The 14,727-nt window shown below is 39.4% G+C and overlaps 1 protein-coding gene across 1 annotated transcript; it reads left to right on the top strand.

Annotated features, from left to right (window-relative positions):
- Nucleotides 1-7,345: 7,345 nt before the first annotated feature.
- On the top strand, nucleotides 7,346-13,985 carry LOC118417675 (protein cornichon homolog 1-like). The gene is made up of 5 exons (XM_035823324.1): nucleotides 7,346-7,514; nucleotides 8,758-8,826; nucleotides 9,696-9,808; nucleotides 10,624-10,767; nucleotides 12,218-13,985. The coding sequence occupies exons 1-5, from the start codon at nucleotides 7,434-7,436 to the stop codon at nucleotides 12,243-12,245; spliced, it is 435 nt and encodes a 144-aa protein (XP_035679217.1). The 5' UTR covers nucleotides 7,346-7,433; the 3' UTR covers nucleotides 12,246-13,985.
- Nucleotides 13,986-14,727: the final 742 nt, after the last annotated feature.

Below are 14,727 nucleotides of genomic sequence, written 5' to 3'. Positions count from 1 at the left end.
GTCGTGACTGTGATGTGACATTTCATTTGACGGTTTACGTTTTGCTTGTTTTTATCTCCATGGCAGACATGGCAATTGTTCAATGTTGAATCTGTTTAAGTTCGAGTGCATACATTGCTGGCACCATGCAGGCTATGTGGCGTTTGTAGTGGATACACTCGCATGTATTTCTATCACATTGTTAAAATCCTTCTTTCGTCTGGTGTGATTTTCTCTTACATTCAAGCTACAGAAAGTCGTTGCCACTACACACATTTGTGGGACAGTACCAACGACAGTTCGGAACGATCAGTCAGTTTAACGTATAACAGCATTACTGGAGACCTATAATTTCCCTACACACGTTTCTTCGCGGTCCTCCATCATTACCCTCTCCCTCTGGAACGTCCTGATCCCGCACCATGCCGACTACCCCTTGTTTTTCTGCATATCAACTACAGTCAAACCTGTATTAGGGGCCACCTCTACAGAGGGGCCACATGTCCATAGTGGCCACTTTTTGTCGGTCCCTTGGGTATTTTATCTACAAGTTACCACCTCTATACAGAGGCCACCTGTCTATAGTGGCCAAATTTGTCCGGTCCCTTGAGTGGCCGCTATAGACAGGTTTGACTGTAATTTCTTCAGGGCTCAATTAGGTTTTTAAAAACTTTGTCTGTCGCAACGAAGGACTGTCATTCCATTAACTCTAACAAGGGAACACATCCAAATGTAATTAGATTCAGCTCCAGACAAATTAGTTGTTTGGTTCAGATGGATACGTGACCGGTTGATACTAAGTTTTCCATGGACACATTTTTATTTCAACATTACATTATTAAGGCAAAGAGATTCAATCAAACCTCCTTGATTAAAGCTGGGTTTGTGAATAACGAAGCATATCATAACGTCGGTACAGCTAATGAGTAGAATGTCTTAGCTAAGAATAAACCTAGATCTGAAGCTTGATATAAGATGGTCACCACCTGTGGGTAGAGAGGAGGCAGCTGCCCGGAGGAACACCGTATCGAGCAGTTAGCCCCCAAGGGACAGCGCACGTGCCCGGAACTTTCCGGCTTAGAAGCTATTTGCGTGCACACCACAACCGCCATAATCACATCGTTATCATAACGCAGCACAAATTATTGTCAGACTGTGTAAAGCGCTGTTGAAGGTTAGAGTTCTGTTGGATTAACCCCAGTGCCACAGTATGATTGATCCGCACGCTGAAAATAATCCAGCTGATCTCACCTTTAGTCAAGGGTCTACTTTGAAGCATTTTTCTGCCCCATTAAAACCTTGGATGTAAATCATGAACTCCCATAAAAGGTAATCTTTCGTTCAGGTATGCACATCAATATAATTTGTATGAACCTAGTAGCTTATGTGGAAACCTCTATGATCTCAAAGCGTCAGTAACAGTTGTCCATGTAGATCCTATCAAAAGGGAGATCAAAGACCGGAATCTTCAGCAGATGTTGGGACGGCAGATCATAACACTTTCTCACTGCCGAGTTTTCCTCGGCTCCGATCTCCCATCTCAGCATGTTCTTGGCGGAAAATTGAACGGCGCTCAACGCTACGTCCTATCTATGATAACGATGCCGAGGGCCATTTTACTTTTACTTCGCAATCCCGTAATAGCATTATATTCTTAAAAGCCCCAGAATTGAAAATGAAATCCTCACTTCCTGACCACCTACGCCAAGGGCTATGGTCTTTAATAAAATGTGCGATAAGTGCAGATACCGCCATGTTACGTGGTAAACCTTGATTTAATGGCACGGCTTTCAGCCTGTGTCCGCATGTGCTCTCGTGAGAAGTGCCAAAAAGGTCGCGGATTATTCCCTGATGAAGGAAAGTTCAAAAGGAGCAAGAGTGAATCAATAAGTGAATGCAGTCTGTTGAAGTGCAATGGGGAGTATTTATCTAATCCACACAATGCGGTTTTACATGTTCTAGCAGCTTATAGCCATCTACTAAGTTATTTTAAATCCACTCGTTAAAAATGTTAATGTTTTTTTTTTCAGTATATAGGATTATTTTGACCCTGAAAAGCATATACATCGTTTACATTAATAGACATTGAAAGTAAAATAGTTTTCGAATCCACGTGTCGTACAATTATTTTTCAACATCTTGTGGTCCAAATCTTCTTCTCGCGTCTTCGTACCTAAGTATAGCCATGCCTCTGAGCAACAAATTATTTCATTTTGTCCGATATGTCGTGAACAAGGCACTGTAAAGACATTGTTAACCAAGTTTTAACAATTCCATTCAAAACTAGAGTTCGGGGACCTCATACCTCCATGAAATATTTATTGCTTTTTTGTGGATGGTATGTATGTTTATAGTCGGTTGTATTTGAGAGTAATAGTTATAAATGTTATGGGAAAGTAGTGGTGTACTTATTTAATGACACAGAGGATGTCCATCTGATTAGTAATTATTAAAATGTGACACTTAATTGTGTAGTGTGCGTTTAAGAGTCGACGGCATATGGTAGCGTGGTGTTCCTTAAGCTTGATGTTTGGCATTTAAACTGTCTAAGGTTGTCAGCATTATTGAGGTTCGACTATGTGCCTCAGAGCGGTGTGGTGGGAGGAAGTTGGGAAACTCAGAAAGAAGAAGGGATGTGGCCATCTTTAGTCAGATGGTGATTTGATTTTCCACCAATATGTCATAACATCAGCTGTTCACACGGTACAAAAACGAGATGCACACTTTCCTCTGACAGCCCTACACCAACTGTAAGATGAATACTTGGCGCCAACCCCGTCTGCTAAAAAACAAGTAACATGCATTGGCATAATACCGGCCGTAAGACTTATACCGGCCGATAAAAAATAATGGAATTTAAAGAGATCTACACATGCAACAATAGTTATTTCTGAGGTATGCACACTTCAGACATCTAGGTGTCCAATACATCATTTACAAAGCATCGATAACAATGCATTCGAAGACAACAAGGCCAAAAGTTTTCATGTTCATTTTCGGAGTAGGCGAGCTCGTCGTGGGACAAACACACTGTCACGTTCATCGCCGGATTTGTAGATAATGATCACATGTGCTCACGGCACAAGACGAGCATGATTCAACAGCAATCTTGAATTTCTTTTGGTGACCTACAACTCGTGTAAAAGTGTGAAGAACCGTTGCATTATCGCCCGGATCTACAGCTGAATGGGTCAAATTGAACGTACGCCGCCATTTTCCCGCCATTTTAATGCTACGCCAGCAGTGAAGTTTTACGTCATAGCGGTTGTGACGGACCAAAATTAAATGAAAATTCTTGTAAGTATACGCCCATTTTCTCATGACTTTTTGTATGCTCATGCAGGTTTTTGTTTTGTGCAACTACTAACAGGAAAGGAAGTAACAACAGAGGATGTATAAAGGTACATAGCGGCAGTTAATTATGCCGTGTTTCGTTCGGCCGGTATTATTGCACCCCCTTCCAACCACGCGCCCGTTCTCCGTGCAATTCCGCGGTGTGTTCCAATTACAATATTATGTTTTTAGCAGGACAAGAGAGACAAAATAATATACACAGAAGAAGTGGCAAAGGTAAGCTGTAACAGCAACATGTAACTGGAGTAAATGATGCGTTGATCATTTGCCAAATTAGCATTGCTTGAGAAATTGCAGTAAACCGGCCGGTATTATGCTAATGGCTGTTACCATTGGCTACGAAAGAGACAACTAACAACTGTCCCTTATCATAACGAAATCAGAACATCTGTATCGCCCATAAAACTTCTGACACCCAACCCATCTAAGATGAGAGGACCTAATGGCATTTTAATCACCATGTCACTCAAATCAGCAGTACAGTATGTGAGACATCCATACCTGTTAAGCATTACCGTTAAATGTACCTCAACTTCTTACAATACTTACGCTTCACATCTCCATGATATCCTGAACAGACATAAATAAAACTAATTATCATATTAAAAAAACTCGGGGTTCCCCAAACAGCTGTTATACAAATCACCTCACAGTATCTGCTTGGAGCTAAGCCCATTAACAAACACTTAAAGCACGATGCCTGTTCCAATATATCGCAGATATAGGGGTGATTTCTGATATTATTACTTCAATTATAACGACAGATACGGCGCCCAAAATCTCATCGATTCGAGCTTTCATCACACCCCACCAACACAACAAGTATGAAACCAATCCATCTAGCCGTTCTTGAGTAATCTTGTACACAGACAGAGATACATAACAGAAAATATAACCTCCATGACATTTCATGGAGGTAATTATACACTCGTCCCTCCTTTATTAGAATTGATTTAAAACCCCGCGTAACAGAGCGTAACAACGTAATTTGTTTGGTAATAGATCTTATTTATGGGCCCAATTCTTTGTAACTGCATCATTAACAATGTGTAAAACTTGCGGACAGATTACTTGTTAATACCCAAGGTGATTCATCCGCCCATGAAGGTTGGTTATTCTGGGCCGCTGCGTGTTTTGAATACCTTTTGTAAAAGAAAGTCTGTTATGGGTTTGCGAAAAATAGCCATTACAGAGCTGTTTTATGGGCTGATTGTGAAGCAGCGACGGCGTGTCGTGATTGTTCTATTCTAATTTCACAGACAGGAGATTTTGAGTGACAGAACAAGGGCGATAGTAATAGGAAGAGATGACCACTCCTGCCGCGATTATATTAGAGCTATCTGCTGACACATGCAGACATTTGTAAACGATGACTCTTCTCTTAAATCTTTTTTTACCTTTATCTAACTATGACACATCTTCGGCCTTAACTGTTTTTTTTAGATATTAGGGTGAGTATATAATATTGCTTGTAGTATTTAGTATTGCTTGGTTACGACAGGCATATTCTTATTTGGAGCGGGTATTGTCACCTTTTATGCCGTGACTACATGTATGAGAGCGAAGTTGTCGTGAGCATATTTTACTATTAGAAGAAAACATTTGCAACCATATTCGCTACCATTTAGCTCTATGGGACCGTTTATTCTTTGACGTAGAAAAAGTATTGATGTATTGTATGATTTATTGAAGGGAGTTGACTCTTATTCTACTTCAACAGCGTTCTCATTATCAAAGAAACAAGAATAAAGAATCTGGTGTCTGTGTCTTACTTTGTATGTCCTGTTTGAAAGCTTGATTCCGTTACAAGAATCATCGGACCAGGCGGAGTCCAATGTCGCGGATATCGCTGAGGACGATGGCATCATGTCATAGACCCGTATGACGGAACGTTAGATTTTGTTCTAAATTAAAATTTTTGTAATTTTCTTTCTACTACTAAAAGAGCGTTGACTTGCTAGCCAGCGCCATTCCCGTGCGACTTTGAAGTGTCCTTGTTCACGAAATGCTCATATTGACACAAGACAGACTGTGGTTTCCTGTATATAGCTTGATTATTTTAGAAACTTCGCCCCAAATGCCTTGGGCAACATTTAATAATCTGGCATTATAAGGACATCTTGACAGATGCTTTTATGAATTTGAAAGACTTTATCTCGACCCTAATAAGGAAATCAAAGTCCCAGTTATCAAAGTCCCAAAATCAAAGTTATTATCTGAAGCATGCATGTTGGGAGAAAGGCAACATTATCCATTCAAATCATGGTCCAACTGATCTTATCCCCGAGCAGATGTTGTAATTCGATACATGTATCGTAACTTTTTGCATTTCTGTCACATAACGTAAACGTTGTGCGCCGCCGCGAAAATGGGACAAAATATTACGACGTTCCCTTACAACATTTTGATATTGAGAGAGAGCCAATTTCAACTTAACGTTGCCTATGTGTAAGGGAGCACGTAGATACGAGCATATATCATCTGCATTTGGCTCGTGCATAAAGAAGTCCACAGGGAAATTCCAAGAATTCAGTCTGACATCAAGCAAATTGAATTTCAGACGATCAAAATGGCTGATTAATTTTCATGACCACTTCACCAATTACCCGCTAAGTCGGATCCAAATCCAACAGTTATAGCAAGACTAAACAAGGCCGCATCCAGTTGGAGAGAAAATTTTGAGGCTTTCCAACTGTGAAACACAAGTATTATACAACATGCACTCATGTAACTTGGGACCACTAACCACTGGATCGACAATTTGAGTTTAACCGTGGCGGGAACCTCATGTGCTTACATTTTTACTTGAAAAAAAAGGCATCTTCTTCCTCACTTGAACAAAATTTGATGTAATCTATTCTGCAATACTGCATGACACACGCTGTGACTACTTGGACACATGCGAGCATAGCTACTCCCTATAGTTTGATAACTCATTGAGGATATACCTAGGATGCCACTCATAACGTGTGCTCTCCAAAATGAAAACGTCGATATCTACCTAGAAGTCATCATACCCTTGACTTTAACATCCCAATTACTTAGATAACACGGGAAGCGAAGGTGACTTTCACGAAACTTGCATTCTAATGCGACATTGAATAGGATGTCTCCTATCAGTAGTTAGAATATGTAGGGTACAGTCGGACAGTACGCGTTTTAACCGTGACGTCCTAGAGAACACGACGTCCTGCGCCTTCACTGGTTTCATCGAGGAGATTTCAGAATCGGTTTGACATCAATTCTCTGGATATGATCAACCGTTAAGTAACTTCCAATTGACGGTTAAAGACACGTGTCTTCAAGATGATCGAGGTGTCTGTCATGTCTGTTGTGTGCTACGAATGTTTTTGTCTCATTCCAGCGGCGGCCTCCGAAGAGGTCTCCGTCCTTTAATACCTTTAGTATAGGTGTCAGTCTTATTTTTACCGATGCATTGTAGTTGCCAGGCTTCGGTCTACTTTAGTTGAGACAAATTTAGATAAGTTTAAATGAACGAATGAATGGGTGAACGCATGAATGAATAAATGAGCGAACAAACGACGAATGAATCATTGAAGGAAGCAATGAATGAATGAATGAATGAATGAATGAATGAATGAATGAGTGAGTGAGTGAGTGAAGAACCAACTTAAAGAATGATCCCAAAGTTGACCGTTGAACCTTTGCAGTTACACATGTTACTAGTATTAGTTGTGTTGTGTGGCTTTTCTGGCGAACCTGTAATATTTTGTAAGCTTGCAAATTGCATTGGATGTATACAACTTCAATCACTACAACCACATAAACCATTATCATTATTATTATCATCATGTCAATAGTCATCATCATTATCATTACTTTTTATCATTAACATGTCATGTCTAACTAAAGTTATCGTTGACCTGATCACCTGGCTTGAAAATCAGGCCATTTTTTGAAATCGAATGCCTCGGCCAGGGTGAAGGTGTGCATGGATATCAACATGTTCATAAAATACTGACAGACAGAAGAGACGTGCTGGTCTCAGCAACAGGTGTGTGACGTCACCAACAGGTGAGTCGGGCGGGAAGGGACGGGAGAGCAAGGTGCACGGCGCATGCGCAGACTAGGCGTTCAAGATGGCGTTCACTTTCGCAGCATTTTGCTACATCGTGGCATTGTTACTGTCGGCTTGTCTCATTTTCTTCGCTATTTGGCATGTAAGTATTTCCGACAGGTCAATGACTGTGTTATGGGGAAAATCTATGAATTTAGATTTGTCTAGTACATTTCATAATGTACTGATTGAAGATAACTGTACTCAAAGGTGGGAGGGCGGATTCCTCGAACATATCATATCCCCAGATAAATTTCTCAAAAACCATACCGTAGTCCTGTCAATGGTTTGGATATCTCAGAGCTGGAAACATGTCTGATTGCATTGTACTTAATATTAGAAAAGTTTGTCGTCTGGAATGCATTGTACTTCAAGTCACAAACGTTTACGTCATCGTTTGCTGCCTCTGCAGACACGACATGTTCTCTTGGAAATTATGGTTGTTCCTCTCTTCGGTATGGCTACATTACAATAGCCGGAACTGTCTTAGAGACTTAGGCCTTAGAAATCAAGGATTCAGCACTTCCAGCGCTGCCAAAACCATAAACGTCAAACAATTAGCTCACAACACAAGTGGATATATTGCGTATGAATGAGGGCTGAGGCCCCAGGCGAGGGCGGGCAGGCCTCCAGCCTGGCTCGGTAGGATCTGGAGTGTCGGAACTGCTCCTCATGAACTCATCTTTAGACTCTCTGTGCAGACTGTAACTATAGAACCAGGTAGGGCATCCCATTGTGGGACAGTGCCAGGGGAAAATTTAAGATCTGATGTAATGTAAGTTTCTGTTTGTGCACTCATAATTTGATTTGTTGGGTTCATAAAATGAATGGTTGTTCCCCAGGATATGCCCGTTCATGACTTGCACACTTCCCATAATTCACAGAGCCAGGGTTATGGATATGGATGTTACCACCGTTGCCCAGGGTGCGAAACCGGGTGAAACCAGCTAAAACCTTCAGTACGACAGCGGCAAACCCGCAAAGCATATGAACTAATGAGTTGTCCGACAAATACAGTACTACTATTATTAGAGCTGAGAATTTTACAAGTTTTGTGGTCAGAAGTATAAACTAGCCAGCATGTCACCACTGTAGCTGTTAGTTGGTTTTGGCCGATGACCTCACGGGTCACGATATCCGTAACCCTGGCGCTGTGAATTATGGGAAGTGTGCAAGTCGTGAAAGGCAGTCACAGTCACTTGTGATGCTTCAGTCTGTTGAGAACCAGATCACTAGAGCAGACAGCTGATGCTTTGTTGGACCAACTCATGTACTTTAAAAAAAAAGTAATTCTATCTCTATCTATGTATATTGTGCATTTGATTTTATTGACTGAACCATTCCAGATCATTGCCTTTGATGAGCTGAAGACAGACTATAAGAATCCTATAGACCAGTGCAACAGTCTCAACCCGGTAAGTTCAAACGGCTGGTTTCCTATACCATAGTCACACCTCTTACATGTAGTAATCTCATCTGTCATCTACAAGCATGTCATGTACAACCATTCATGTTCAGGCCTCATCCTGGGACCTTCATCCCAGCTAAGGTCAAAGAGTCAGCCAGACTATGCATTTGAATAAATGTTAAGTTCCTGTGGCTGCACAAGAAGATTACTGATACAAAGTCACAGTTGACATTTGAACTAATGTGTACAAATCCACTGAATTGTTACCTGATCATATTCACTTAAGACTTTTAAGTCTTAAAGGTGAGAAAGGAGCCAAGAGGAGGTTACAGTTCTTGAAAAGGATAATAATGCATGTGATTTAGGTTCACCGTTCTACAGAGCTGAAATTGTGAAATAACGCGGCGTTTGTCTTACATAGATAGAAAGATCTAAATGGATTTTTTCTTGTTTAAGCACCAGTATAGGCGACATGTAAAAATGCACCCAGTATCACCTATGCTTCCAGGGTTTGCCATCTATTGCATTGTCTGAAATCTCAATAAATAGATAGAATAAAGAAATAAATGACATATTAATCAAGTGTATGCAGATATGCATTGGTCCTTAATAGAGCTCAGTGTTACTCAGGAGCCTCTTGTGGACTGGGCATAGGCAGGCCACAAGTTTGTCATAAAGTATGTGAGACAGCAAAACATTTCTGTTGAATTTTTCCCAATTTATCTGGTGTCTACATGGAACTTGGAAGGTACAAATGTATCTTTCATCTTTAAGCAAAGACCATATATCATTATAGTCATCTCTGCCTGTAAGGTAATAGCCTTAAGACCTAGCCTGGACTTGTATACTGACCTGAATACTGATCTGTTCTCCCAGCTGGTCCTGCCCGAGTACATCATCCATGGCTTCTTCTGTCTCCTGTTCCTGCTGGCAGGAGAGTTCTTCTCCTTGGCTCTCAACATACCACTCATTGCGTACCATGTATACAGGTGGGAGGAGTGAACCAGTTGTTTATCTCCATGCAGATGATGGGAAAGATTGTAAAATACACGCAAATCAATCAACATAATCATTTGCTTATAACATAGCATTAAAAAACCTTAAACAAGTGCTTATTCTTATTTAGCTTCAGGGTGACATATGACCAGGGCTGGTAGGAAATTCCTATAATTTAATTGCATTTTGCACATGGCAAGGCAGTCAGTTAGGTTTGTAATTAGGTTTAAATGATATGGTACATATTGTGCATCCATAAGTTGTCCTAGATTTCTATGTGAGGTACACCAGTGTAGCTTTTCCTGAAAGTAAATTTCAAGAAGTGAGACTCATTGAGGTGAATGAGGTGAACGTCAACGGCTTTCAGCTGAATCCACAACTTTAAACTGGATAAAAAGAAAAGTCGTATGAGGTCATTGTCATCTGGCTAGATCCAAGATTAACTTATAAATAAAATGCTTTTTATGCTCTCTGGGTGTAAAATCCTATTTGACATGAAATCCTCTTTTCTCATAAAGCCAAGCTTTGTTGAATGGGATTCCAGATCTACAGTCAGATTGATTTGTGATAAGAAATGCAGCACCCACAGAGCTCTCTGTACAGGTACAGTGCAGGACAAGGGTCACAGATATGGTACCTGATGTATCACTTACATGCTTCTAGTTTACTGGAAAGTCTACTAGGAGTGAAAATAGAAAAAGTATAATTTATAAACCATCTTCAACTTCACCTTTGACAATCCTCTCTTCAGTTTTGATATAAATTCTATGAATAAAATGTTTCCTCAATGCATGTTATTCTCCCGCAGGTACGCAGGTCGCCCAGTGATGAGCAGCCCTGGCCTGTATGACCCCACCACCATAATGAATGCAGATGTGCTATCACATTGTCAGCGGGAGGGCTGGATCAAACTGGCCTTCTACCTCCTGTCCTTCTTCTACTACCTGTACAGGTGAGATGGCAAGGAACTGAAATATACTCACACACACACAAGATAATGCCATATGAAAAGATTGTATCTATTGGGAACTAAACTTAATAAAGGTTTTTCCCTTTAAAGATGAGGGAATTGTTTGCAAGACTAAGAGTTATAAAACTACAGACAGATAAATTGCATGCTGTGCAAATATTGTGCAAGTTGTAAAAAAAATCATAGTCCAAACTGACATTTGAATTAATATACCACAAAGTAATGTTGGATGATAAGAATATCAAACTAAATATTGTAATTCCAAATAGAACTATATAACAAATATAAAAGGAACATAATTGAAGAGGTTCATCAGTCACGTATGTATACAGTTACTATCAATTTTCAATTTTCGATGTGCTGTTAGACATTGAAAATTTGGAGGTACGTACTCTACCTTTAAAACAGTCACTGTTGAAAGAAAATTGATAATGACTAAAACCAACATGTAAATGGAACCAATACTATTGTCATTTTGAAAGGAACAGAGACTCATACATATTAATGATATGCTGGCAGCAGCAGATGTATAGACCTTTGATAAGCAAGCTATTTTATGCTTTAGATGTTCTCATTAAATGCAGCCAGCTAATACTTCGGCAGAAATTATCCAGATCTAAGTGTAGCCCAGAGACATATAGATGTCTTCCTCACAGCTTGCACCTTTCTGTAATCACTTTTCAAATGGACCCCAGTACATCACTGTTGCTAGGTGATGGGTGTCAGCTTTGCAGAACACTCACGTTGAAAAGCAGACACATAATTGGTATTTAAGGCTGGAAAAAGGAACATAAATGTGTGTCATTGTATATCATGTACATGTATATATATATATGTATGCCATTCTTGTAAGAAAGCTTCATGCGCATATAGAGGATGGTAATAAGATGACTGTAGATAAAATTTGCAGTTTGCAGCATGTCAAAAGGACTAATTGTAGCTTTATTCCAATCCTATTTATAGCTCTGATAAGAGTAGTGAAGTATCGTTATTGAGTTATTACGATACTTCACTACTTTTACACAGCATGTCAAAAGGACTAGTAACTTTATTCAAATCCTATTTATAGCTCTGATAAGAGTAGTGAAGTATCATTTCATTATCTGTAGCAGCTAGGTTTCCATCTCATCAATCCAAAGGTATCCAGTGTCTTGCATACAGAATCAAACCTTCCATCTGCCTTCATTGTTTTAATGAAATACTGTGATGACTTATAAGTGTTATATGCAGACACCTAGGCAATACCACAGCTTGGGCAATGGGCATGGTATGTAACCAGCAAATGTCCAGAGTATTAAGGAAAATTGAAGCCATTAAAGACAGAAAGGTAGGGTCCTCATTATTGTAACTTATTTAGATACATTTTTCTACACCTGTTGCATAGTTATCCAGAAAGACATTTTGACTGACTGTGTGTGTTTGTGTGTTTCAGCATGATATATGCCCTGGTGTCATCTTAGAGATGCTGGGTGCTTGGGCAGTGATGCAGGAATCTGTGGTCAGCTACATGTTGTCTTCTGTCTCATTGACTTGCATAGTGATGAATAAGATTTTCATGTTTTCCAACAAATCTGCTTTGTTTTGTTTTGTGCCATAGAACACTACAAGTCTTTGAAACATCAAATGAATATGATGGGCATGTTTTATAGGATAGGCAGTTCCCTGTAACCGTATCTATACCTGTAACTTTGTTGAACAGCTTTGAGTTTGATTTTTGATGCAGAATTACTTCAAGATAGACTAAAATGAGACCCCGTTGTTACAGATATTTGTCAGTTAGAGAATATACAGACTTATATAAGGGAGTAGTTAAAAACGGTGCATCAGTAGTACATGTAGTAGGTAGGATTGTGTCCCAATCAGTGGTCTTCTTCGATTGTTGTAAATGAAATTTGTTTCAACTATGGACACATCTTATGAAAGAAGGCAAAATACTTGTGCTACTAATATCACAAGTCAAGGAGAACAATGCTCTGTGCTAGTGCATATATATCACTGGATGACCAACCAGTATTGAGAAAGCTTTGCAAGTTGTTTGTAGTACATAACATGTTTTGCAATGGAAATAAATCAAATAAACCTTGTTGCAGCTAAAAGCAGAAGAAAACATGCCATACCACTATAATAACAAAGATTGGTTTTGAAAAAAACTTTTTGTTATACTATATATACAGTTTACAATGATAGTAACAATAGGTGTTGATGTTGTGACTGTGTGCTTTGACTAAAGTACACATTCGGTATTCATTGAAAAGACAGCTTGATTCTATTGAGGTAAATAGGTAGGAAAAACCTGTTATCTGCATTTAGTTTCAGATAAATAATTGGTGGTTGATTTTTTATGAAAGCTCCAAACTATGAACTGAAGCATATCTCTTCAATATGTCTGTTGAACCAAGGTTGATGCCAAACATGCTGTAATGACTTGTGTGAGTTTGTGTTGTTTGACTGGGTATTAATGCAAGGCATAGAGGTAAGGTACAGTATGCAAGACTCTGTAGTTTAAACAAGCAAAACCAAAAATAAGGTAGTGCCAATTTATTTGCTTTAAATAGAGTTGTATGGGGTGTAAGGGATAGGTTCAGGGTTTTGCTGTGATAAAAGGGTCCTTTGGAACACGGCAGCAGTTACATATTCATCACCTTAAATTAGGAACACGAGACTTGTAGAAAAGATTGTATCATTTGAATACTTTCTGCCAGAAATGCTTTCTGTCACAAAATTCATTGCTAATCTGTAAATAGGAAAATACTTGATCTTCTTTTAAAAAAGATGACCAACCAGATGACTTGGCAAAAAGATGGTGATACAAAGTTGTGTATGCATTTTGTATTGTCACATTGCTGGCTGTGCACCAAACTTAATAATGTCACTGAAGTAGCTGGATGTACAAAGGCAAATGTAGTGAAGTTTTGACACACATAAAAATGTAATTGCTGAACATTAGCTATGTCCCTTCAGTATTGATGGAGAGACACAGTTCTTCAATGTTTTATCATCTGTAACTAATCCTTTGTGTTGCCAATCATAATGCTTGGTGAAAATAAAACTTAACATCATAGCCTCATACATTTGACTGACAACACTAACTACTACATTGCTATGACTAGATAGATTATGCTGGTAGGTGTGGGATCAGGAAACAATTTCATTGTATGTATGAACTGCTTGTTGGAAATACAATGTTCACAAGAATCCTTGTGTCCATTCAAAGGGTCTTGTATACTCTTTTATAATTTCATTGTCCTATATGTCTTAGGCCATGTCAATACAACTTATGTTCGCTGTTCTTTGGTTTTTAAAGCTATGATGATATAAAGAGAGCTTGAAGAAAAATTTACTTTGGCAAAGGCAATGTCAGATGGCGACCGGTGCTCGCCCTGTATTCGGTAGGTTGTGAGTTTGATCCCGGCCGAGGTATACTAAAGACTTTAAAAAATGGTACATACTACTCTCTCTCATCTGACATTCTTCCACTTGAATGTCAGATGGCTCCCAAAGAGGAGGTGGGGGTGGGGGTGTGGTGTGTGTGTGTGTGTGTGTGTGTGTGTGTGTGTGTGGCGGGTGATAAGGTTAATTTATGTCATCATCATTCTTGCCACATATCTAGTGCTCATGATGCTGCTTTGGGGTCATCTGCATTCAAAGTACATACCTCATACACTCTGACTGCTTCTGAAAAATAGTGATACAGAATATGATGGAGTAGTGGGGTCATTAACCACTCTGACATAAATGCACTTGGGAAAATGTGACCCAGTCAGATAATATCAACTCTCATGATTCCACTGGTACCGCAAAGCAGCTACGTTAAAAAAGGGTGAATTTTAAGAAATCTACTGGAGCCAACTCCACATTATTGCGTGGGTGTTTGCTGCCTTTTCTTGTAACATTTATGAAATTTTTGTAACAATATAATACAGCATCACTAATGATCCTGAG

This window comes from Branchiostoma floridae, chromosome 1, assembly GCF_000003815.2.
Source record: "Branchiostoma floridae strain S238N-H82 chromosome 1, Bfl_VNyyK, whole genome shotgun sequence".
Lineage (NCBI taxonomy): Eukaryota > Metazoa > Chordata > Leptocardii > Amphioxiformes > Branchiostomatidae > Branchiostoma > Branchiostoma floridae.
This window is presented reverse-complemented; position numbering and strand designations above follow the sequence as displayed.